At 41.0% G+C, this 26,451-nt stretch overlaps 1 protein-coding gene and 1 pseudogene across 1 annotated transcript; both read right to left on the bottom strand.

The window, feature by feature from the left end:
- On the bottom strand, positions 1 to 22,901 carry Tlr8 (toll-like receptor 8). Its single transcript, NM_001101009.1, has 2 exons — positions 22,767 to 22,901; positions 1 to 3,246 (listed from the first exon to the last, which is right to left on the bottom strand). The coding sequence occupies exon 2, from the start codon at positions 3,238 to 3,240 to the stop codon at positions 151 to 153; it is 3,090 nt and encodes a 1,029-aa protein (NP_001094479.1). The 5' UTR covers positions 3,241 to 3,246; positions 22,767 to 22,901; the 3' UTR covers positions 1 to 150.
- On the bottom strand, positions 16,458 to 17,907 carry Ybx1-ps7 (Y box binding protein 1, pseudogene 7; annotated as a pseudogene).
- Positions 22,902 to 26,451: the final 3,550 nt, after the last annotated feature.

Genomic DNA, 26,451 nt, shown 5'->3' with positions numbered 1-26,451 from the left:
CTGGTATAAGTGTCCTCTTTAGGGCTGAACACCCAATTGTCCCTTATTTTCAGCACCTCGCGCAGCCATGTGCCCATTCACTTGCCACAGTTCATTATAAAGAGAAGCTGTGTGGTTTTTTTGATGGCACAGAGCCATAACTTCCCAGCATTAGTATTGCCTAATGGAATCGATGTACAAATTGTCATACCGTGAATCATTTTCGGTCAAGACCACATTTTTAAGACTTTGCCAAAACAAGTTTTCCGCTTTGGGGTTGTTGGGCCACTGGAGGATGGAGCTCTTACAGATCCTCTGCCGAAGCCTCAGGTACTGTGAATACTGTAACACTGGTTCCAGGAGGATGAAGATAATCACATCCATGTTCTCATCCATTAGCCTCTGCAAGGCCAAGTAGAAAGCGGTTTTAAAGTTCCAGCTCTTGGCATATTTCTTGGTTAAAACAAAGATTGTCTTCTTGCTCTGGTTTATGCTCTGCATGAGGTTATCAATGATAGGTAATCCCGGATCCCAATCCCTCTCCTCTAAGCAAAGGAGGACACTTTTGTCCTCACTCTCTTCAAGGTGGTAGCGCAGCTCATTGATCACCCAGTCAGTGACGGATGCGTCTTTGGTGTCATAAGAAATGTAAGCATCATAGAAAGTTTGGGATGTGGATGAAGACCTGTAGCCTCTTAACTTAGCAGAGCACATGTGATAGATAAACCAAACATCCCAGTAAAACAGATGATGAACCAGAGCAGCCAACAGCACTGTGGAGGTGGTAAGGAATGTGAAGAAGAACAGGATAGCTGCAGTGGTATCTGACACACAAGTCGTGAGATCTAGGCTCATGACACTCTTCCATCTCTGATCCCCAGGATTGGAACAAATGACATCTACCAATCTAGGAATTCTGACATGCGGATTTTCTTCTAGCCAGCTTCGGAAATCACTTATGTCACACGTGCAGTCAAAATGGTTCCCTTGTAGATCCAGAACAGACAAGTTTGTTTTTGTCTCAGTTTGCAGGGAGGATTTATTGATCATCTTTATTGTGTTGAAACTTAGATCCAGGTACACCAGATTCCTGGCTTCGGAGAGGAAGCCAGCAGGTAGGTGAGAGAAATGATTGTGGTTCAGCAGCAGTGTCTTCAGGGAATGTGTAAACTTCGATAGGCAATTGGTTAGAAAATACAGCTCATTTCTCCCCAAGTCCAGCACATGAAGGTGAGGAAAATACTGGAGTAATGTCCAATTAAAGAAACGTAATCTGTTATCATTGATATGTAGCTCTTGGAGGCTCTGAGGCAAGTTGAGGAATGCTTCATTTGGGATTTGTTGAAGGTTATTGTACGATAAGTCCAAGCGTGTCAGAGTCTCGAGACTTGTAAAAATGGACCAGTATTTGCCATCATTTGCATTCCACAGACGGTCAAGGCGATTTCCACTAAAAACCAACTCTTTCAGAGATTTGCTTTGCAGCTTGTATTCATCTGTGAGCGTGTAAATGCCATTGTGGCTCAGGTTTAACACCTTGAGCTTTATTAAGTTCTGGATAAATCCTAGACGGTGTGTTACCCCTGCTATACTGAAATAGTGTGCATTGTGGCTCAGGTCCAACACTTCTAGATCATGAAGGTCACTGAAGGTCTGGTTATCATCAAAGTCTAGTCTGTTGTTGGTTAAATCCAAGTATTTAATGTGGGGCATGGATGAGAATTCTGTGCCATTCAACACTTGACCATTGGCATTGAAAGACAGATTTAAGCAGGCGATATCCTGAAAACCTTCAAATTGACTTTTCCCAATAACGAAAATATTGTTCAAACTTAAATCCAAGGCCTTGCCATAAGTAGTACACTGTGGCTTTATTAAAGGTTCAGTGCTATGGTAAAAATTCATGTGTGGATCAAACTCGTCATAGTCTGTTGAGAGAGGCTTCCTAAGACGGTTTCGCCAAGAGGAGTGGTCTGTACCATCTATTACGGATGCTATGCGATTTCCCGATAAGTAAATAACTTTGAGGTTGGGAAAATCCTGGAAAGCTTTGAAATCAATTTTCTCAATAAAGTTAATGCCCAAGTTAATGGTTGTTAAGTTTGGAAGATTCTGGAGGGGCTTGAAATGTTCCTTTTTAAGTTCTCGGAACACATAACCTTTTAAGTGCAACTTCCTGAGAGAACGAAGCATAGAGAAGTTCGGGGAGATAGTAATATATTGTAAATATTCTTTATGTATAAAGTTGAAGGACAGGTCAAGGGTTTGTAAACTGGGTAGCTTGGTTAAAAATGCTCCTGAGGCAATTTCTTGAACTAAATAATTGAATTCAAGATGGAGTTCCTTCAAATTTGTCAGATTGTCGAACCAGGTAGAAGGAATCGTCCTGAGGGAAGTGCTAGAGAGGTTAAGAAAGCGAAGTTGAGTGAGATTTTGAAAAGCAAGAGGATGTATTCTGATGGACGCACTTAAGTTGCAAGATTCACAAGGAAATGGGGCATTGAAACACCTTGGGCAGTTTCCACTCAAATCTAGTAATATTAAATGTTCCAGTCCTTTGAAGTCTTCCTGAGTGATGGTTGAGATCTTGGCATTGCTCAGAAAAAGTTTGCTTAGAGAGCTTGGTAGTTTGGGAGGCACGGAGAAAAGGTTATTGAAAGATAATGAGAGAAGCTTCAAGTTTATAAGATTGTTAAATGCCCCATCTTCTACTTTAAAGATTTGATTACACTTAAAATAGCAGTTCCAGCCCAAATAGAGTCTTTCCAAGTTCCTGAGCCCGAAAGTGTTGTTTTTAGTTACCTGAAATATATTGTTTTGAATTAGGCTAAGTTCTTTCAAAGACTCAGGCAACCCAGCAGGTATAGTATATAACTGGTTGTCTTCCAACAGTAATTCAGTTAGATTTCTTAGGCTGAGGAAAGCCCCTTCTGTAATATTCATACCATTTTTATTTTCATTTGGGTGCTGTTGTTTGGCATTGTGGTTCAGATTGATTTTAGTGAGGTTTCGAAACTTCTGAAAGGACTCATTTGTTATGTGCATAATAGTATTGTCTGACAAGTCTACATCTGTCACATATTTGCCGATAGTTTGGGGAACTTCATGCAGTTGACGATGATTGCATTCTGCAGTCACAAGGGCATTGTGCCTTTTCTCATCACAGGGATAGCTTCTGGAAAAGTTCCCTTTGAGGAAGACTGCACTGGTTCCAGAGGAGAGCAGGCAAAAGCAGGTCAGAATCCACGACTGAGGGGACATGTTTTCCTAAGGAAAACCAAAAATGGAAGGTACCATATTAGAGTAGCAATATTTCATGGATGTTTCTTGGCAAACTTACCAGTGTTCTACCATATTTAAGAGTTTTGAGGTATGGAAGGCTACTAATAATTTAATATGTTGCATCAAATGCATCTCAGAATATTCATGTTTTTACATTTCAGGGAGCTAAAATGGTAAAGATGAAACTCCGAGACATGATGATAGGATGCTTCTGAAAAGGAATTAATCAAGATGCCCCACCACCATATTAAGTCTGAGACAAAGCATGGGTGTAGGTAAGTGTATAGCATAACGTGGCACATATTTTTAGCAACAAAGTATTTGTACAACCATTCTTTTGCAAGTGTGGTATGCATGCATATGTGCTGGCGTCTGCATGTGGAAGCCAGAGAGACACAAATTCTCTTCCTCAGTCACTCACCACTTATTTATCGAGGTGGGATCTCTCTAATGAGACCCAGAGCTTTCCAATTTGGCCAGTCAAGATAGCCATCTTGCCCCAGAGACCCAGCATGTTTGTCTCCCAAGAGCTGGGATTACAGGCAGCCACCACATTTTTCCAGGCTCCTGTGTAGATGCTGGGGGCTCTGAACTTGAGCCATCAGACTATATAACAAGTGCTTTATCCACTGAGCTGTTTCCCCAGCCCTATTGACATGACTCTTGTTAAAACTTTGGCCAGCAACCAAAAGGAGCTGGTTGTCGGATGCATCTCCCAAGAAGATGCTTTCATTCTCGTATCATCCAAGACATTTATGTCTAAGTCATCATTACTTGCTTTCGACAGTTCTCGCAATTATTTCCTCTGTTTTTCTGTTTCTCTGTGGTGATGATACATAGTAGATTCTCTTAGTTCCTTACATTGCTAAAACATGAAAAATCCGTGACACACACACACAAAAGCATCAGGCATTGCACTAAGTGCTACATCAGCATTTCCTTAACCACAGTAAGGCTCATAAGAACACAATTTATTATCCACATTTTTCAGATGAACGAGAGAACTCTAAGAGTTAAATAACTTTCAGAATGATATAGTTTTGTGTTGGGATTTAAGCTAATCTGGCTCCAATTTTTTTAAATATATTTATTTTATGTAGGTGAGCACACTGTAGCTGTCAGACACACCAAAAGAGGACATTGGATGCCATTACAGATGGTTGTGAGCCACCATGTGGTTGCTGGGAATTGAACTCCAGGTCAGTGCTATTAACCACTGAGCCATCTCTCCAGCCCCTGAATTCAATTTTGAAGCCACTCATTGTCATATTTGATAATTTTCTTTTGAAATCTATGGTTCAAAACAGTGCTTCAAATGAAGTGATCATGCAAAAAATGTGGACTGTTGACCATGCAAACTTTGAGATTAATAGTTACTTACTTGCTAAATTTGAAATTTCTCTAAGGAATGTACGACTGTTTCTTACAAGTATTTCTGGCAATCTAGCGTGCTGAAAAGCACTCCTAGCATAGAAACCAAGTTGTTCAAACTGAGCTTTCATCTCTAAGCAAGCAAATGAATCTCACTCAAAAACTATGAATGTGGAGTCTACTTATCTTGTAGCAATAAAAAGCTAATACAACTTGAAAACGTGTTCATACGATGACCTCAGCTAGACTGTAGCTCAGTTGGTAGAGTATCATCTTAGCATTCCAGTGGCCATATCTGTTCAATCTTTAGTGCCGATTAAACTGGGGTGAATTGTACAAGCTTGTAATCCTGGCACCTGGTAGGTAGAAACAGGAAGATCAGGAGTTCAAGTTCATCTCTTTGCCACCTTCTCACAAATCCAGGCTACATGAGACCATAGATCAAAACGGTATCATAAGCTAGTGCTTGAAAGCATATAGCATTGGAGATTCTCAGGAATGTAAACAACTTGTAAGATACGGTGGGAAGTATATTTATCTAGGGCCCTATGCATATCTAAGTCTACATGGATTTCAATCTGAAGGTCATTTATATACTTTCCTGTGTGTATCAGTCAGTGAATGGCCTGGGGACAACGTTTTATTGGTTATTTTATAGTCCTCTGTGTAGGTAGACAGAACTCGCATAAAATAATTTTACAAGAGCAGCTCTCTGCTCCCAGACCCGGTGAGAGAGAGACCCAACCGCCTGGTCAGGTGGGCACTCCTGAGGCTGCAGAGCGGAAGAGACCACCAACACTGCTCACCCCTGCCCACATCCCTGGCCCAAGAGGAAACTGTATAAGGCCTCTGGGCTCCCGTGGGAGAGGGCCCAGGAGCGGCAGGACCCCTGCCAGAGACACTGCCGGACCCTGAAGGAAACAGACCGGATAAACAGTTCTCTGCACCCAAATCCCGTGGGAGGGAGAGCTAAACCTTCAGAGAGGCAGACAAGCCTGGGAAACCAGAAGAGACTGCTCCCTGCACACACATCTCGGACGCCAGAGGAAAAAGCCAAAGACCATCTGGAACCCTGGTGCACTGAAGCTCCCGGAAGGGGCGGCACAGGTCTTCCTGGTTGGTGCTGCTGCAGAGAGCCCCTGGGCAGCACCCCACGAGCGAACCTGAGCCTCGGGACCACAGGTAAGACCAAATTTTCTGCTGCAAGAAAGCTGCCTGGTGAACTCAAGACACAGGCCCACAGGAACAGCTGAAGACCTGTAGAGAGGAAAAACTACACGCCCGAAAGCAGAACACTCTGTCCCCAGAACTGACTGAAAGAGAGGAAAACAGGTCTACAGCACTCCTGACACACAGGCTTATAGGACAGTCTAGCCACTGTCAGAAATAGCAGAACAAAGTAACACTAGAGATAATCTGATGGCGAGAGGCAAGCGCAGGAACCCAAGCAACAGAAACCAAGACTACATGCCATCATCGGAGCCCAATTCTCCCACCAAAACAAACATGGAATATCCAAACACACCAGAAAAGCAAAATCTAGTTTCAAAATCATATTTGATCATGATGCTGGAGGACCTCAAGAAAGACATGAACACACTTAGGGAAACACAGGAAAACATTAAAAAAAACAAGTAGAAGCCTACAGAGAGGAATCGCAAAAATCCCTGAAAGAATTCCAGGAAAACACAATCAAACAGTTGAAGGAATTAAAAATGGAAATAGAAGCAATCAAGAAAGAACACATGGAAACAACCCTGGATATAGAAAACCAAAAGAAGAGACAAGGAGCTGTAGATACAAGCTTCACCAACAGAATACAAGAGATGGAAGAGAGAATCTCAGGAGCAGAAGATTCCATAGAAATCATTGACTCAACTGTCAAAGATAATGTAAAGCGGAAAAAGCTACTGGTCCAAAACATACAGGAAATCCAGGACTCAATGAGAAGATCAAACCTAAGGATAATAGGTATAGAAGAGAGTGAAGACTCCCAGCTCAAAGGACCAGTAAATATCTTCAACAAAATCATAGAAGAAAACTTCCCTAACCTAAAAAAAGAGATACCCATAGACATACAAGAAGCCTACAGAACTCCAAATAGATTGGACCAGAAAAGAAACACCTCCCGTCACATAATTTTCAAAACACCAAACGCACAAAATAAAGAAAGAATATTAAAAGCAGTAAGGGAAAAAGGTCAAGTAACATATAAAGGGAGACCTATCAGAATCACACCAGACTTCTTGCCAGAAACTATGAAGGCCAGAAGATCCTGGACTGATGTCATACAGACCCTAAGAGAACACAAATGCCAGCCCAGGTTACTGTATCCTGCAAAACTCTCAATTAACATTGATGGAGAGACCAAGATATTCCATGACAAAACCAAATTTACACAATATGTTTCTACAAATCCAGCACTACAAAGGATAATAAATGGTAAAGCCCAACATAAGGAGGCAAGCTATACCCTAGAAAAAGCAAGAAACTAATCGTCTTGGAAACAAAACAAAGAGAATGAAAGCACACAAACATAACCTCACATCCAAATATGAATATAACGGGAAGCAATAATCACTATTCCTTAATATCTCTCAATATCAATGGCCTCAACTCCCGAATAAAAAGACATAGATTAACAAACTGGATACGCAATGAGGACCCTGCATTCTGCTGCCTACAGGAAACACACCTCAGAGACAAAGACAGACACTACCTCAGAGTGAAAGGCTGGAAAACAACTTTCCAAGCAAATGGTCAGAAGAAGCAAGTTGGAGTAGCCATTCTAATATCAAATAAAATCAATTTTCAATTAAAAGTCATCAAAAAAGATAAGGAAGGACACTTCATATTCATCAAAGGAAAAATCCACCAAGATGAACTCTCAATCCTAAATATCTATGCCCCAAATACAAGGGCACCTACATACGTAAAAGAAACCTTACTAAAGCTCAAAACACACATTGCACCTCACACAATAATAGTGGGAGATTTCAACACCCCACTCTCATCAATGGACAGATCATGGAAACAGAAATTAAACAGTGATGTCGACAGACTAAGAGAAGTCATGAGCCAAATGGACTTAACGGATATTTATAGAACATTCTATCCTAAAGCAAAAGGATATACCTTCTTCTCAGCTCCTCATGGTACTTTCTCCAAAATTGACCATATAATTGGTCAAAAAACGGGCCTCAACAGGTACAGAAAGATAGAAATAATCCCATGCGTGCTATCGGACCACCACGGCCTAAAACTGGTCTTCAATAACAATAAGGGAAGAATGCCCACATATACGTGGAAATTGAACAATGCTCTACTCAATGATAACCTGGTCAAGGAAGAAATAAAGAAAGAAATTAAAAACTTTTTAGAATTTAATGAAAATGAAGATACAACATACTCAAACTTATGGGACACAATGAAAGCTGTGCTAAGAGGAAAACTCATAGCGCTGAGTGCCTGCAGAAAGAAACAGGAAAGAGCATATGTCAGCAGCTTGACAGCACACCTAAAAGCTCTAGAACAAAAAGAAGCAAATACACTCAGGAGGAGTAGAAGGCAGGAAATAATCAAACTCAGAGCTGAAATCAACCAAGTAGAAACAAAAAGGACCATAGAAAGAATCAACAGAACCAAAAGTTGGTTCTTTGAGAAAATCAACAAGATAGATAAACCCTTAGCCAGACTAACGAGAGGACACAGAGAGTGCGTCCAAATTAACAAAATCAGAAATGAAAAGGGAGACATAACTACAGATTCGGAGGAAATTCAAAAAATCATCAGATCTTACTATAAAAACCTATATTCAACAAAATTTGAAAATCTTCAGGAAATGGACAATTTCCTAGACAGATACCAGGTATCGAAGTTAAATCAGGAACAGATAAACCAGTTAAACAACCGCATAACTCCTAAGGAAATAGAAGCAGTCATTAAAGGTCTCCCAACAAAAAAGAGCCCAGGTCCAGACGGGTTTAGTGCAGAATTCTATCAAACCTTCATAGAAGACCTCATACCAATATTATCCAAACTATTCCACAAAATTGAAACAGATGGAGCCCTACCGAATTCCTTCTACGAAGCCACAATTACTCTTATACCTAAACCACACAAAGACACAACAAAGAAAGAGAACTTCAGACCAATTTCCCTTATGAATATCGACGCAAAAATACTCAATAAAATTCTGGCAAACCGAATTCAAGAGCACATCAAAACAATCATCCACCATGATCAAGTAGGCTTCATCCCAGGCATGCAGGGATGGTTTAATATACGGAAAACCATCAACGTGATCCATTATATAAACAAACTGAAAGAACAGAATCACATGATCATTTCATTAGATGCTGAGAAAGCATTTGACAAAATTCAACACCCCTTCATGATAAAAGTCCTGGAAAGAATAGGAATTCAAGGCCCATACCTAAACATAGTAAAAGCCATATACAGCAAACCAGTTGCTAACATTAAACTAAATGGAGAGAAACTTGAAGCAATCCCACTAAAATCAGGGACTAGACAAGGCTGCCCACTCTCTCCCTACTTATTCAATATAGTTCTTGAAGTTCTAGGCAGAGCAATCAGACAACAAAAGGAGATCAAAGGGATACAGATCGGAAAAGAAGAGGTCAAAATATCACTATTTGCAGATGACATGATACTATATTTAAGTGATCCCAAAAGTTCCACCAGAGAACTACTAAAGCTGATAAACAACTTCAGCAAAGTGGCTGGGTATAAAATTAACTCAAATAAATCAGTTGCCTTCCTCTATACAAAAGAGAAACAAGCCGAGAAAGAAATTAGGGAAACGACACCCTTCATAATCGACCCAAATAATATAAAGTACCTCGGTGTGACTTTAACCAAGCAAGTAAAAGATCTGTACAATAAGAACTTCATGACACTGAGGAAAGAAATTGAAGAAGACCTCAGAAGATGGAAAGATCTCCCATGCTCATGGATTGGCAGGATTAATATAGTAAAAATGGCCATTTTACCAAAAGCAATCTACAGATTCAATGCAATCCCCATCAAAATACCAATCCAATTCTTCAAAGAGTTAGACAGAACAATTTGCAAATTCATCTGGAATAACAAAAAAACCCAGGATAGCTAAAGCTATCCTCAACAATAAAAGGACTTCAGGGGGAATCACTATCCCTGAACTCAAGCAGTATTACAGAGCAATAGTGATAAAAACTGCATGGTATTGGTACAGAGACAGACAGATAGACCAATGGAATAGAATTGAAGACCCAGAAATGAACCCACACACCTATGGTCACTTGATTTTTGACAAAGGAGCCAAAACCATCCAATGGAAAAAAGATAGCATTTTCAGCAAATGGTGCTGGTTCAACTGGAGGGCAACATGTAGAAGAATGCAGATCGATCCATGCTTATCACCCTGTACAAAGCTTAAGTCCAAGTGGATCAAGGACCTCCACATCAAACCAGACACACTCAAACTAATAGAAGAAAAACTAGGGAAGCATCTGGAACACATGGGCACTGGAAAAAATTTCCTGAACAAAACACCAATGGCTTATGCTCTAAGATCAAGAATTGACAAATGGGATCTCATAAAACTGCAAAGCTTCTGTAAGGCAAAGGACACTGTGGTTAGGACAAAACGGCAACCAACAGATTGGGAAAAGATCTTTACCAATCCTACAACAGATAGAGGCCTTATATCCAAAATATACAAAGAACTCAAGAAGTTAGACCGCAGGGAAACAAATAACCCTATTAAAAAATGGGGTTCAGAGCTAAACAAAGAATTCACAGCTGAGGAATGCCGAATGGCCGAGAAACACCTAAAGAAATGTTCAACATCTTTAGTCATAAGGGAAATGCAAATCAAAACAACCCTGAGATTTCACCTCACACCAGTGCGATTGGCTTAGATCAAAAACTCAGGTGACAGCAGATGCTGGCGAGGATGTGGAGAAAGAGGAACACTCCTCCATTGTTGGTGGGGTTGCAGACTGGTAAAACCATTCTGGAAATCAGTCTGGAGGTTCCTCAGAAAATTGGACATTGAACTGCCTGAGGATCCAGCTATACCTCTCTTGGGCATATACCCAAAAGATGCCTCAACATATAAAAGAGACACGTGCTCCACTATGTTCATCGCAGCCTTATTTATAATAGCCAGAAAATGGAAAGAACCCAGATGCCCTTCAACAGAGGAATGGATACAGAAAATGTGGTACATCTACACAATGGAATATTACTCAGCTATCAAAAACAACGAGTTTATGAAATTCGTAGGCAAATGGTTGGAACTGGAAAATATCATCCTGAGTGAGCTAACCCAATCACAGAAAGACATACATGGTATGCACTCATTGATAAGTGGCTATTAGCCCAAATGCTTGAATTACCCTAGATCCCTAGAACAAACGAAACTCAAGACAGATGATCAAAATGTGAATGCTTCACTCCTTCTTTAAATGAGGAAAAAGAATACCCTTGGCAGGGAAGGGAGAGGCAAAGATTAAAACAGAGACTGAAGGAACACCCATTCAGAGCCTGCCCCACATGTGGCCCATACATATACAGCCACCCAATTAGACAAGATGGATGAAGCAAAGAAGTGCAGACTGACAGGAGCCGGATGTAGATCGCTCCTGAGAGACACAGCCAGAATACAGCAAATACAGAGGCGAATGCCAGCAGCAAACCACTGAACAGAGAAAGAACTGGAAGAGCTTGAAGGGGCTCGAGACCCCAAAAGTACAACAATGCCAAGCAACCAGAGCTTCCAGGGACTAAGCCACTACCTAAAGACTATACATGGACTGACCCTGGACTCTGACCCCATAGGTAGCAATGAATATCCTAGTAAGAGCACCAGTGGAAGGGGAAGCCCTGGGTCCTGCTAAGACTGAACCCCCAGTGAACTAGTCTATGGGTGGAGGGCGGTAATGGGGGGAGGGTTGGGAGGGGAACACCCATAAGGAAGGGGAGGGGGGAGGGGGATGTTTGCCCGGAAACCGGGAAAGGGAATAACACTCGAAATGTATATAAGAAATACTCAAGTTAATAAAAAAAAAAGAAAAAAAATAATTTTACAAGATTTCACCTGTGATTGAAAAAATTATTTGATGCCATATGCAAGCCAACAAGGGAATTTGACTTATTTATAGGGTCTAGGAAAGGCTTCCACACTACAACTCTAGAAACAACAATTTTCCTAACTTTTTTTCCTGTTAAATTTATGGTTTAATTTTTCAACATTAAAATATTTTACCCAACTATAACTGTTTTGGCATAAGTCATGAGAAGTAAACCCAAATTATTCTTTTCTCAGTATAGACCCAGTTGTCTCTACCATCTGCGGAACAACCTGATCCCTGTTTTGATAATGCTAATACATGGCCAACTTTCTTGCATGTTTGGATTCATTTCTAGACTCCTTGATGTTTCATCTATTTATAGTTAATATGTTCTTATCACGTAGAATCTTCCTATGAACACAACCCAATAGAAAATGGACCAACATATATTAACAATGAAATGTGGGACTAGAGAGATAGCTCAGAGGTTGAGCCTGCCTTTACTTCCCAGCGACTACTTGTGTGGCTGACAGCCATGTATAATGAGATCTGGTGTCCTCGTCTGGCATTGAGACATCTATGCAGGCAGAACACTGTATGTATAATAAATCTTTTTTAAAAACCCAAAACATAAGTGGTATTTATGTGCATGTATGTTTATGTGCATGTATGTCTGTGCATCATGTGTTCCAGGTATGCTTGGAGGCCTGAAAAGTCTCTTGGGTGTCCTGGAACTGGAACTACTGATGATTGTGAACCACTGTGTGAGTGCTGGGAATCGAACATAAGTGCTCTGGAAGAGTGCTCTCAACCACTGAGTCATCTCTTCTTCCCCTGGGAATATTTCTTAAACATACAAAAAGATATTCCAACCCTGCTCAGTAAATTACACTGATTCAAGTTTTAAAATCAATCCACTGTGCAGCTGGACATGTCATGAAATAGCTCATTTCTTGATGTCATAAATAGAAACTAACATTACTTTTAAGATGGACAACAGTTTGCAACATCTTTCAAAGCTAGAAATGTACACTTGGAGTCAGCAATTTCAATTCTAGAAGGAGATCCTAAAGACATACCTACATATGCCAATGTCTATGTAGAAAGATGCTCTAAGCAAAGCCTTTTAACAACAGCAAAAGATTGGAAATAATCTCAATGTCTGTGGTTAAGGGTCTAGTTGTAATCTTATGACAGAATATCATGTGGAAATGGAATGGAAAATATAAGAATTTTTATATTCATTCACTCAGCAAATATTTATTGAACATGTATTTTATTGCAAGAACTGTTTTCAAACACAGCACTAGAAATACATACAAAAATGCTTACCTATCTGATATGTATACTAAAAATTAGAAATTTAGATAGAACATTAGAAAGGAAGAGAGTAAAGAAGGAAAGGTAGAGGTTTATGTAAGTCGTTGTGTTGGACTTACATGGAAGTCCTTGAGTTGAACTTATTTAACTAAAAGAAATCCCATTAATTTGTAAAGGAGTCTATGGGGAACAGTATCCTGGCATAATTAGATTCCAGATATTTTCCTTTGCACACTAATAGACGTATTGGTTGGTAAGATATCCTTAGTGAACCAAGAGAAGAGGCTGTCTATTAAGGCCCCACTTCCTCAAACTAAGGTTTCCACATCTAGTTTCAAATACAACTATATATTTTATACAAAGCAGGGCAATTAGATATGAAGAACACCAAGAACCTCTTGTCACAAGCAGAGGAATCTTTTGAGAGTAAAAGTTCCTTCAGGATAAAACAAGTTTCTCACACAGTCTAAAGTAACAGTAGGAATTATGGGTCATGGAAACGAATAGAAGTTGGAGAGATTCCTCAGTGAAGAGCTTGAAGTTTCGAACACCAGACCCCTAAGAAGTCACTGAGGCAAGAACATGAGTGAGCAAATTCCAAATAACAAAAATTTGACAAGTGCATTAAATGGTGAGCAGTGGACAGCAAGGAAGTTGAGGGGAAATGGTTGACTGATCAGCCATCAAGCCTTAGCACTCCACACAGGTCCTCACAGAGTTTCTGTGCATTTCTCTCTTAGTTGCTGTTCTATTGCTGTGAAGAGAAACTATTACCAAAGCAACTTATATAGAAAAAAAGCATTTAGTTGGAGCTTGCTGAGAGTTTCAGAGGGTTAGTCCATGAACACCATAGTGCATGGTGACAGGCAGGCAGGAATGATCCTGGAGTAGCTGAGAGCTCACATCCAATACAAAAGTTGGAGGCAGAAAAGAGGGCAAGGCTGATCCTGATGTGGGTGTTGAAATCTCAGAGTCCATCCCTAGAGATACACCTTCTACAACGAGGTTACACCTCCTAATCCTTCCTAAATGGTCTACCAACCAGGAGCCAAACATTCAAATGTGTGAGCCCAAGGTGGGGGTGGAGCACATTCTTATTCAAATCACCACAATTGTTAATTCTCCAGGTACTCAGCTGCCATCAAACACTCCCTGGCTGAATATAGCACATCCATCTGGATTTTAGAGCAGCAGGGAGCTTACACACACACACACACACACACACACACACACACACACACACACACCCCTAGAGAAGGCTACATTTTTTCAGTAACGTTTTACTAAAATGAAAGCAAACAGAAGCTAAATCCCAGAAGCAAGGCAGACTTCTTTTTCCTCTTCCCCTTCTCCTCTCTCCTCATTTCATCCTCTTCCCCTTCCTCTCTCCTTTCATCCTCTTCTACTTTTCCTGTCTTTCCTCCCTTCATCTTCCTCCTCTCTTTCCTAGACTTTTCGATCTATTTCATTAGACCATCGTATTTAATGCACACTTAATATGTAGAGCCCTCTTATGAACACAGCCCAATAGAACATGGACCAAAATATATTTCCCTTTTCCTGTTCTTCTTCTTTTCTTCCTCCTTGCCCACACCTCCCCTTCCGTCTTTCCCTTCTCTTTTCTCCTTTCACCTCCTTTCTCTCCTCTTCCTTATTCCCTTCTTTTCTTTTCTCTTGTTCCAACTATGCCCTTCCTTGACATGTTGGAGATGGGATACAGGGCCTTGTGCATGCTGGGGAAAGTGCTCCACCACAAATTCATGTTCATGGTAGTATAATAATTGAAACACATGTGACATGATAGCTATGAGAGTTAAAATAGAGAGAGAGCAATGTTTCAAGTATACAACAGGAATGCAAAAATGAAAATAAAATATATAGAGATAGTACAAACAGAGACAGACACATAGGGTGGGGTGGGTGGGTGGAGTAGTTTACAGTATAAAATCCTGGAGGGGTTCTATAGTTGGGAGGCAAAGGCATCTCAAAAGGGGCAGACCAGTGGATTGACTAAGAGTCTGAATAAGAGTGCTGGTGATAGGAGTCAGAGTTCAGCGGTTAAGAGTACTGACTGCTCTACAAGAAGACCTGGGATAAATAACCACACCCACCTGGCAGCTTATAACTATTTTCTTTTTTTTTCCTTTTTTCTTTTTTCTTTTTTCTTTTTTTTCTTTCTTTTTTTTTTTTTTTTTTTTTTTTTTTTTTGGAGCTGGGGACCGAACCCAGGGCCTTGTGCTTGCTAGGCAAGCGCTCTACCACTGAGCTAAATCCCCAACCCAATAACTATTTTAAACTCTAGTTCCAGAGGAACCAACACCCATCTCTGGCTTCCACAGGCACTGAATGCAAGTGATGGACAGACATACAAGAAAGTGTGTGTGTGTGTGTGTGTGTGTGTGTGTGTGTGTGTGTGTGTGTGTGTAATGATGAAGTCTATGAGCCTTAGACAAAATGTGAGAGCCAGAATGAACTATCCTGAGAGAAAACAGGAGAGATAAAGGGTAAGAATGCTGGGCTGGTGGAGCACAAGACACCATACCCATCCCAGGCTCAGCTCTGGAACTCCAGCATCTACTTTGCTTATGAATATCTACTTCAGCATTCCAGACAGGAAACCACATGGACTCCCTTTGGGGAAGTAGGGTCTGATCAAAGTGAGCCTAGGCAGACACATGCCATAACTACAAAATGTTCGGGGACCCTGAAAACAGAACTTGGTCAATTGAAGTCCATGAAGATCAAAAAAGAATCTTTAATAAGAACAAGACCTCATCTGCTTCCCTCAGCCTGGCTCCAGTGGCAACATAACTTTCTGCACACAAACAGGTATGGGTTGAAGGCTGAGGCTTGCCAAGATTTTGATTATCTTTTTGTTTTGAGATAGGTCCTCACTCTGTAGCCCATACTGGCCTAGAATTCATGATCCTCCTTAGCCTCTTGAATGCCAGGATTACATATGCAAACCCGGCCTGAGCTGTAGGTTTTTAAAAAAGATTTATTTTAAGCTTATTTTTAGTTCTAATATTCTTATGTGTGGGCTGTGTATGTGTGTGCATGTGAGTGCAGGTGCCCCTGGAGGCCAGAACAAGACATCAGGTCTCCTAGAGCTGGAGTTATAGATGGTTATGAGCTACCCTACTTGAGTGCTGGGAACTGAACTCAGATCTTTTATAAGAACAATGAACGCATGTTTTTTTCTTTTTACTTTTTAAAAAAATTATTTATTTAATGTATATGACTGTACTGTCGCTGTCTTCAGACACACCAGAGGAGGGCATCAAGGGAGATGGTTATGAGCCACCATGTGGTTGCTGGGATTTGAACTCAGGACCTCTGGAAGAGCAGTCGGTGCTCTTAACCACTGAGCCATCTCTCCAGCCCTGAACGCATGGTTTTAACTGCTGAATAATCTCTCCAGTCCTTGCTTTTTTTAAAAAAGACCTTTATTAACAGGTGTTTGCAGTTTATTGACTTTCTTGAAAAAAAAATCAAGATGTAGACTTTATTACAAATTAAAAATGAAGTTCGTAAAAATCTCAACTTGGCCAGGTATGAAACAATTTAAAAACTGTTAAAGGTGTATTGAGAGAAAACAGGCCTTTTTTCTTAAAAAACATGTTTGTCACTACCAAAAAGAGACATCTTTAGGTAAAAATAATAAAAACCCATGTTGCATAGATAATGCAGATAGTTCTAATGTATCTGGTCAACGGGTGAAAAGCAAGCACTTAAGGTCTTCAGCTCCAATCTCTGTTTCTTCTTGCTGGAATTTCTTATTCATTTCTTCTTGTTGGATGACCAAACCAGATGATGGTGGAGATGGTAAGCCGGCATTTACTCAGTCCTGCCCTGCTCAGCAGACAGACAAATTCTCAGCTGGTAGATCAGCTGCTTTTGTCTCTTTGTCATCTTGTGGTTTAGGGTCCCCTGGGCATCTGCATCGGTAATTGAAGTTGCAGCGATACTGACATTGAGGTGGCTGCTGACCTTGGCTCTCATCGCCTTGATATACTTTGTCCTCTTCATTGCCATCTTCTCTAGGCTGCCTTTGGCGAGGAGGGCCCCTGCGGAATCGTGGTCTGTAACCCCGAAACATATTCTGTCTCACTGGTCTACCTTGCCCTCTGGTTATCAGGACTCTCCATCACTTCTCCTTGCACAGGGGGCTTGGAATACTGTGGTCCGCGCACATGGGGTCTCCGCATGTAGTAAGGTGGGAACCTTTGCCTTCGATAGGGCCAGGGTTGTTGGGCCTGTCTTTCAGGAGCACTTTCCGATCCCTCGTTCTTTCCCCTACTCTCCCTATTCTGGTAATTTTGCTGGTAACTGCTTGGAGGACCCTACGACGTGGATAGCATCTATAATGGTTATGTTTGCTGCATATTTATTCCCTTGAACTGGAACTCCACCAGGGCCTGTAACATTTGTTGCCTCCGTACCCTTTTCTCCTTCAACAATATCAAACTCCACAGTTTCTCCATCTCCTACACTCCTGGGGTTATTCTTTATGGCAATCTGGTGTACAAATACGTCTTCCTTGGTGTCATTCCTGTGGATGAAACCGTATCTGTTCCTTACATTGAACCACTCTACTGTTCCCCAAACCTTCGATAAGATGGCCTTCTTCTCCCCGCCGGCTGATGCCGCGGATGTGAGGCCACCCGGGCTGCCACTACTTGTGCTGCTGCCGCTGCTGCGGGTGGAGCCCAACTTGGTGTCAGTGGCGCTGAGGGCGTTGGCGGCCCTGGGTCTTGGCCTCACTGCTCATGGTTGTGGTGATGGTGACTGGAGCAGCAGCGACAGATGCAGCTCCTCCCCATGTGATGGTGACTAGGCCTGCAGCAGCGGTGAGGCTTTCTAGGGCTCTCTGGGGTCCACTCGCTTGGTTTATTTTTAAAGCGATTAAATCGCACAGAGCGATTATTTACCTTGAACACCAAGTTTCCTGGTGCCCCTGTCCTTTCTTAGGTTTTCTTCAGGACACCCACAAAAGATTCAAGTCTGCCTATATCACGTGGATTTTTAGACTTCTCGTCAAACTGTGAAGGAACGTATTTCTGCTGTTTGAGCACTCACATTGGTGACAGTAAAAGTGATAGTGTGTAAACAAGCATGATTCTGTGGATTCCACTACCAGGGGAACTCATCCAAAATGGTCTCTGCACAGACATACCCATGAGCTGACAGCCTGAAAACCTCTGAAGAGGAGGGTGGAGCTTTAGTGCTCAAAGGACTGACCTGGTGTTGCCTTGGTCAAATGGAGAAAACCGAAACTCATTTATTCAAACGTTGCCTATGAATCATAAACACTAACCAAAAAATTAGCAACAGAAAGAAGTCAAGCTGCTTAACTTCCCTTTCTCTGTACCACAAAGCAGCTGTGACACTCTGCTAGCCAAATCTCAGCCTTTCCCTTATTTTTCTGTGCATTATCTGCACAGTGCTTGCATCCATGGGACACAGCCTTCAGTTCTCCCAAGGGCATCACACAACGTGAGGTGAGGAACTCCACCTCTGTCATCTCGCACACTGATCTTTCTTCTCACTCAGTACCCCGTGGGACACCTAATTAACCCTTGGAAAACACTGTTTCGATGAAAGGAGCAGCTCCAAAGTCCCCCCGCCCCCTGAACTGATTACGGGTGGGCTGGGAGCCACTCCGTACTCATTGGTCCAGTGGTCTTCAGACAGGAAAACTCTAGTTGTATGAGTACTAGAACCACAGCACCTCTCAGTGAGGCTAAAATGAACCCTACAGAATCTACAGTGCAGGGAGGGTAGGAGCATATAGAGCTCTTAGGAGTCCAGCTGTCAATCTGCACAGAGAACTCTTTCTCCCTCTTTAAGGGTTCCTTCAAGACCAGCTGGACTCTGAGGCAAAGGAATTTAAGATCAACTTGAGTTACCTAGTAAGATCCTGCCTCAAAATAAAATAAAATAAAATAAAATAAAATAAAATAAAATAAAATAAACCAACAAAAAGATTTGCTAGTGGAGCTTAGCATTCGAGTGCTCCTCTAGCATGGGAAAGGCCTTGAAGTCCTCCCAGTAGCAATGTAAGCAAATGATTTTCCTTCAACATGGTATGTTTTACCTCAGACAAGCTGTACCCCTCTCCAGAAATGTTCTTCCTTAGGCCTGGTAACTACAAAGTGTTCAAAAATCCGATTAGTTATTATACATGACAAATTGAATCATTTAGCTTTTCCAGCACCAAGTGGGTGGGAAGCAGAGCTGATAATTTGCTAGCCTAGATTTCTTTCTTACTGTTCATGGTCTTGAATTAATGTTTGTTTGATAATGTTGATCACTGATTTATTATACTCGTTAACTAATTAAGGAATAGATGTATACAGCACACTGGAAGGATGGCTTAGTGGCTAAGGGCACCTTCCGTTTGTTCTTGCAGAGAACCTGGATTCAGCACCATACAGTAGCTCATAACAATTCATAACTTCCGTTCCAGGGGCTCTGATACTATCTCTGAGGGCACCAGCCATACATTCAGTACACTTACATACACGCAGGCAAACATCCATATACATAAAATAAAAACATTTTACAAAAGATATATAGATATGATCTATCATCTCAGTTGAAATTAATAGTTGGTGCTTTATTTTGTCTACCCTAATTCTGAGGTATTCATGAACTGCTTTGGAGAGCAAGAGAAACATAATGCCAATTGAGTGAACTTGATGCTAAAGAGACGCCCCCTGATTCAGCACAACTAAAGATATGTGAAAAGTATGCTTTTTTGATCATAGAGGGATTTGCCATAAGTCAAGTACAAAGCACCCATATGTTTATTTCATTCTCATACAAGTCAGCACAGGTGGGTAGTATCAAAAACCTGTTTCCCAGACTTGGACCCTGATGCTTTGAAAGGTTACTTCTTCACCCAAGGTCATTCCCATAGTAAGCAGCCAAGCTGAACAGAGCATAGATATGCTCAGTTAACTCATGAGTTATGGCTGTAACCTAAAGAACAAATTGAGAATGATCTGGTGGCAGAGATGAGCAAAACCATCATAGCTAGGTGCTGGAGAGATGACTCAGCAGTGAAGAGTGCTTGTTGCTTTTGCAGAGAACCTAGATTCTCTTCCCAGCACCTGTATGTTGTCTTACAACTATCTAAAACTCCAGTTCTGCACAATCTGACATCATTTTCTAACATCTATAGGCACTAGGCAATATGGACAGGCTTGCAAAACACTCAACCACGTAACAAACAAATAAAAAACATATAATAAACCACCATACATTTCAAATCTACAGGATATAGACACTGGGGGCAAATATTCCACTTTGCCTTTCTGTGCTGACTAGGCCACCACAGCAAGCACTCCTGACTTTGCTGATCCTTTGACTTTCTATAGGATGACACTAAAGTTACTGGGTTTGGACATAGGCATCAATGATCAGTGCTCTAATCACCTGAAAAGGACACACACCTTGCATTTATTAATACTCACCGAGAACCACAGGCTTTGTGCTCTTTAAAAAAACAAACAAACAAAAACCACAGACAAACAAAAAACCCTGTTTGCTCATATCTCTAAATAAGTATATGTTTGAGTCCATAGTTTGAAAATCTGGCTAGGGGTATGGCTCTGTTGATAATATACTTGCTCTGAAAGCTCAACGAACTGAGTTTGATTCCTAGAATCACAGTCCAAAAAAAAAAAAATAAGTAAAGAAGGAAAAAAAAGAAAAGAAAAGCTAGATGTAATGACTGAAAGGGCAGACAGGTACATCACTCACCACCCAACTTAGCCTATTTGGCAAGTACCACCCAAGCAAGGGACACTGTCTTAAACATTAAGGAATGTACACATGTCCTTGTTATATGTTGGAGCATCTTTTGGATATATGCCCAGGAGTGGTATAGCTGTCTCCTCAGGTAGGGGAATGTTCAATTTTCTGAGGAATGTCCAGATTAATTTCCAGAGTGACTGTACCAGCTTGCAACCCCACCAACAATGTAAATAAATAAAGTTTCCAATGAAAAAGGAATGCACATTTGTGCGTCTGCAGACACACACACACACACACACACACACACACACACACACACACACACGTAAAATATCGCAATAGAACTTAGAAAGGCATTCCTTCTGAATGGTAATTCCCAGAATAGAGCCTGTGGGAGTCACTAAGCTGTCCTGGAAAAATTACCCAAACACAGTATGAGTCCCTGTGTATATGGCATTCTCAGTCTGGGCTTCCCATGAGCCTGCCTTGTATCCCATCAGTTCTGTTGGTTTTAGGGTTTTCACACGGAAGGATGAGAAGCAGTGATTGACAGAAAATGAAATAACAGTCAACATACATATATAATATAGAACAGTAAAAGAGTCAATGTAAGCTTGTAAAACCTACCCATCTCATTCTCCCTGCTGACAGGTGGAAGCCAAGGACCTCTTTACAAGCTTACTTTGATTCTCTTACAGTTCTATACTCTCCTTTCTTAGGGCCCAGCTATTTTGACTCTCATAGAAATTTACCAAGTAGAAACTGGACAAGTTCAATTGCAGTGTCATATGTGCTGTTGGTCTAGTTGGACCCAATCCCATATAGGCCACTGCAGTCATTTGTAAGGATCATAAAATTTTAGTGCAAAATGAATTGATATTCCAGATCCATAATGGACCTTAAGTGAGCATAAAAATTAACTTCCAATAAGTTAAATAGACATTAAATTAGTGTCAAAAAAAAGCACACAAAGGCCTTGAATATGCACTAAACGGCTAGGGAAAACATACATGGTCAATTTTGAATGAGATTCTTTTCGTGTCAGATTTTCCAATTGTTCTTTAAACTTCCCTGATTTTTCTATAAAATATTCCATTCAGAAAGACTTGTAGTCTGTTTGCATTTTAATCTGATACCTTTTGACAGTGATAAAAACAGACCTTTTGCTGTATCTAGGCAGTGTAAGGCAGTAGTGGCAGAGGTAGTTAAGATGAGTGTTTTAAACTTCAAACAGGAAAAGTAGCTACTGCTATGGAAATTCTAGCTTTTAGTGATTAAGACCAACTATCACCAGGCTGCAGATACTGAAACATGTTTGTAAAGCAGTAGTTCTCAACTTGTGGGTCGCGATTCCTGATTCCTTTGGGGTCAAAGAACTCTCTCACAGGGGTTGCCTAAGCCCATAGGAAAACACAGATATTCACGTTATGATTTATAACAGTAGCAAAATTGCAGTAATGACGTAGTAATGAAATAATGTTGTGGTTGTAGGTCAGTGCAACATGAGGAGCTATATTAAAGTGTAGAGGCATTAGAAAGGTTGTGAACCACTGGTCTAGAGGTAGGGAACTTCCCATGTTCTATAGGCAAAGGAAGGTAAAAATGTTTGTTTCTCTCTTAACCTCCAACTCCGTTTTTTCTGGAAAAAGATACGCTTTCTAGCTGGGCCAGAAAAATCAAAGAATAGCTCAAATTCTTCCTTGGAAGGGTCTTGCTTTCCTGTTCCGAATGATACGATTATCATTGCATTCGGCTTTCAAAGTTTACTCTCTAATTAGTTGATCACAACATTCACAGGCTCATCAGACAGGCAGTCCTCCCAGCGTACAATGTATACTGCTGGTTTCCTTTGGCTCCTGCTACTACTTGGCTCTGTTAGTACTTTCTTTGTTTGCATCAGTAGCCACCAACCCAGACCTCTAGATGGGAAATTATATTTTGCATGAGATCTTTGAGACAAGCTTAGGCACAGCTTACCCCTTTCCGGCTGAGATCCCTGGAAGGTTCTCTTTCAATAGCTTGCAGTAGCAGTGCAGTGTGGTCCTCTGTGTACAGGAGTTGTGCAGAGAGCAGATTTTGGCAAACTTCTGAAATCTGGTTGTTTTAGCATCAGCAGAATCTAGCATGGGATTTGCAGAAGTTTACATTGGTAGACAGGAAGTTGTGATTTCTTAACTGTTGCCAAATCACTTATTGGCTATGCTTCAAAATTTCGAAACTGAATTCAGAGGAAAGGCCATTTATAAAATTATTTTTATGTAACCTTTACAGCATACTTTCGTGAGTTGGTCTATAGTTATGTCTATGGATATTTGTGGGGTTTTGATGAGTAGGATTAGCAGGGGGAACAGGTGATAAAATGGGGGAGGAAATAACATTTTAATGGAAGAAAATCTGTGTTCTTTAAACATAAACACCTTTGCCATAAATTTGTATTGAGTTTTGGATTTCTGAAACCTATCTTTAGGTATTTAACTCACGCATACATCTGCTTTGTTCCACACCATTTCAAGACTGCTACACTGCATATGTATCTAGGGCTGGCCCACTAGACCAAGGCTGGGGAGCTTCTACGTGTAGCCCCTGGCATGCAATGTAAGCTCAATAAATGTTCATTCAAAAAAATAAAAGAAATTCTCATTGAGTGAGAGAATGAGTGATTAGATGAGCATTCTAGAGGCTGGGCATTTTCCTTTCTCTTACTTGGTCAGATAAAGTTAGACTTGAAGCTTCCAGGGCCAGGGGCTCACCAGGTATCCCTTAGAAATATATCCACAGTCAATAACCTTGGAGCAAAATCTGGCCTAGAAGTAAAACAAAACAAAACAAGACAAAAAAACCAGAAAAAAATAAAAACAACAACACCCCAAAAAGTTTACACAGGAACATTTGGCAATTTGCCATGTTGATTCAATCTCTGATTATAAAAACATCACTCTCAAAAACTAATTCTAATTTTTTTCCCATCACCATGTACATAGTATAATACTGCCGTCAGCTATTATTCTGATTTGAATTTTATAAATAGAATAACTGTGTGACATTGGTTTTTCACTCATGTATGTGAGGTTATACATGATATCAGAAATTCATCTCTTGTCCCAAAAAGCTGACTCTTTACAGAAAGACCTTGATGGCCTCTGGAGAAAGGAGTAGGTCAGAGTGCTCTGTCCTATAGAACTCTTTTCCACCAAGTAAGAGGTAACCACACTAGAGTGTCATTCACAGATACGTGGAACACAGAAAGCCTGGTCATGAGAAAATGCCTTGCAGAAGTCACAGGATGCCTTGGATTACCTTTCCTAGATTGACTTCTGAGGAATTCAAGATTTGGACATGGTCAGGGAGAGCTTTCTAGGATCCAGGTCATCAAGGAACATAGACAGTTTAGGCCTTTGTGACATAACCAGAATTCTTTTTCATTTTTAATTGGATGTTTTCTTTACTTACATTTTAAATGTTATTCCCTTTCCAAGTGAGCAAAAACCTCCTATCCCATCCCCCTTCCCCTGCTTCTATGAGGGTGCTCCCCCACCTCCCCACTCCCTCCCACCTCCCCACCCTGACATTCCCCTACACTGGGGCATTGAGCCTTCACAGGAACAAGGGCTTCTCCTCCCATTGGTAACTGAGAAGGCCATCCTCTGCTACTTATGCAGCTGGAGCCATGGGTTGCTCAATGTGTACTCTTTCGTCTTACAGCTTAAGAATCAATACTTCCATTACCACAAGGAAGGCTTGGCCTCAGTGGGGTAAGGCCTCAGAAATAAAGGTTATATTTAGACATCTCTCACTTTTTTTGTTTCTCCTGAAACACTGTTCAAAAGAAAGTTCTAGCCAAGTGTGATGGTTCACCCTGTAATCTGAGCACTTGGAAGGTAGAGGCAGGAGGCTCTCTATGCATTTGAAGACAGCCTGAGTTCCAGGACATGCTGACATCCTATTTCAGAAACTCAACACTAACACTAACAATAACAGCACCAACAGAAAAGTAGTTAAACTGCTGAGCAGGATATCTTGGATAAGATAGAAGAATCTGACACTTGTGCTCTGGGTTCAAAGGTGCAAAATATCAACCAATTATAGAACTGTTAATAAGAAATGTATAAAACATAATTATGTGTGAACACAAAACATACACACACACACACACACACACACACACACACACACAAGCTTTTACCTTCCAGGAAATGCATAAAAATCATCTGTTATTGTTCCCAACCAATGAGAAAAATGAACATAGAATTGTTAGGAGGGAAGGTAGGACCCTGTAAAGGTCTGCCATACAGAGTGTGCAGAGTGGTCTGCTGATGTTGCCCTATGGCCAAGCCCAAGAGTTAGTGCTGGTAACTGCTGGGATTGCTCTGCTTTCCTGCACTGGCCTACCCTGCTCTGCCCTTCCCTGCCCTACCCTGTCCTGCAAGGTATAAAGCTATTGGATACCTCCTAATCACATCTTTCCATTTTCTCTATTGAGACATTTACTACCTACTTCTTATAATTCCTATAATTGTGGCCTCATAGAAGGGATTGGGTAGTGTTCCTTCTTTTTCTATTTTGAAGAATAGTTTGAAGAGTCTTGGTATTAGGTCTTCTTTGAAGGTCTGATACAACTCTGCACTAAACCCATCTGGTTTTGCTCTCTCTCTCTCTCTCTCTCTCTCTCTCTCTCTCTCTCTCTCTCTCTCTCTCTCTCTCTCTTTCTCTCTCTCTCTTTGGGAGACTTTTAATGACTGCTTTTATTTCTTTTGGGTTCATTGGACTTTTTAGATGCTTCAACATCCTTAGACATCAGGGAAATGCAAATCAAAACAACCCTGAGATTCCACCTCATACCAGTCAGAATGACTAAGATAAAAAACTCAAGTGACAGCAGATGCTGGCAAGGATGTGGAAAAAGAGGAACTCTCCTCCATTGTTGGTGGGATTGCAAGCTAGTACAATCACTCTGGAAATCAGACTGGCGGTTCCTCAGAAACACTCCTGAGCATATACCCAAAAGATGCTCCAACATATAACAAAGACACATGCTCCACTATGTTCATAGCAGCCTTATTTATAATACCCAGAAGCTGGGAAAGAGCCCAGATGTCCTTCAACAGAGGAATGGATACAGAAAATGTGGTACATCTACACAATGGAATACTACTAGCTATCAAAAACAAGGACTTTATGAAATTCATAGGCAAATGAATGGAACTTGAAAATATTATCCTGAGTGAGGTAACCCAATCACAAAAGAACACACATGGTATGCACTCACTGATAAGTGGATATTAGCCTAAAAGATACAATTCACAGACCACATGAAGCTCAAGAATAAGGAATAACAAACTATGGATGCTTTAATCCTTGTTAGAAGGGAGAGCAAAATAGTCACAGGAGGAAATACAGTGACAAAGAGTGGACCAGGAATTGAATAAAAGGTCATCCCAAGACTGCCCCACCTGAGGATCCATCCCATATGCAGCCACCAAAGCCAGTCACTATTGCTGATGCCAAGAAGTGCTTGCTGACAGGAACTTGATATGGATGTCTCTTACTGATACAGATGAGGATGCTTCCAGCTAACCATTGAACTGAGCATAGGGACCCAAATGGAGGAGTTAGAGAAAGGACTAAAACAGCTGAAGGGGTTTGCAACCCCATAGGAAAAACA

This window comes from Rattus norvegicus, chromosome X (genome assembly GCF_021556685.1).
Source record: "Rattus norvegicus strain SHRSP/BbbUtx chromosome X, alternate assembly SHRSP_T2T, whole genome shotgun sequence".
Lineage (NCBI taxonomy): Eukaryota > Metazoa > Chordata > Mammalia > Rodentia > Muridae > Rattus > Rattus norvegicus.
Note: the sequence above shows the minus strand (reverse complement) of the source record. Positions and strands in the feature narration are given on the sequence as shown.

Bases quoted from the DNA above. Each gene is read 5' to 3' on its own strand.
- Tlr8 (NM_001101009.1), bottom strand. From the start codon at position 3,240: ATGTCCCCTCAGTCGTGGATTCTGACCTGCTTTTGCCTGCTCTCCTCT.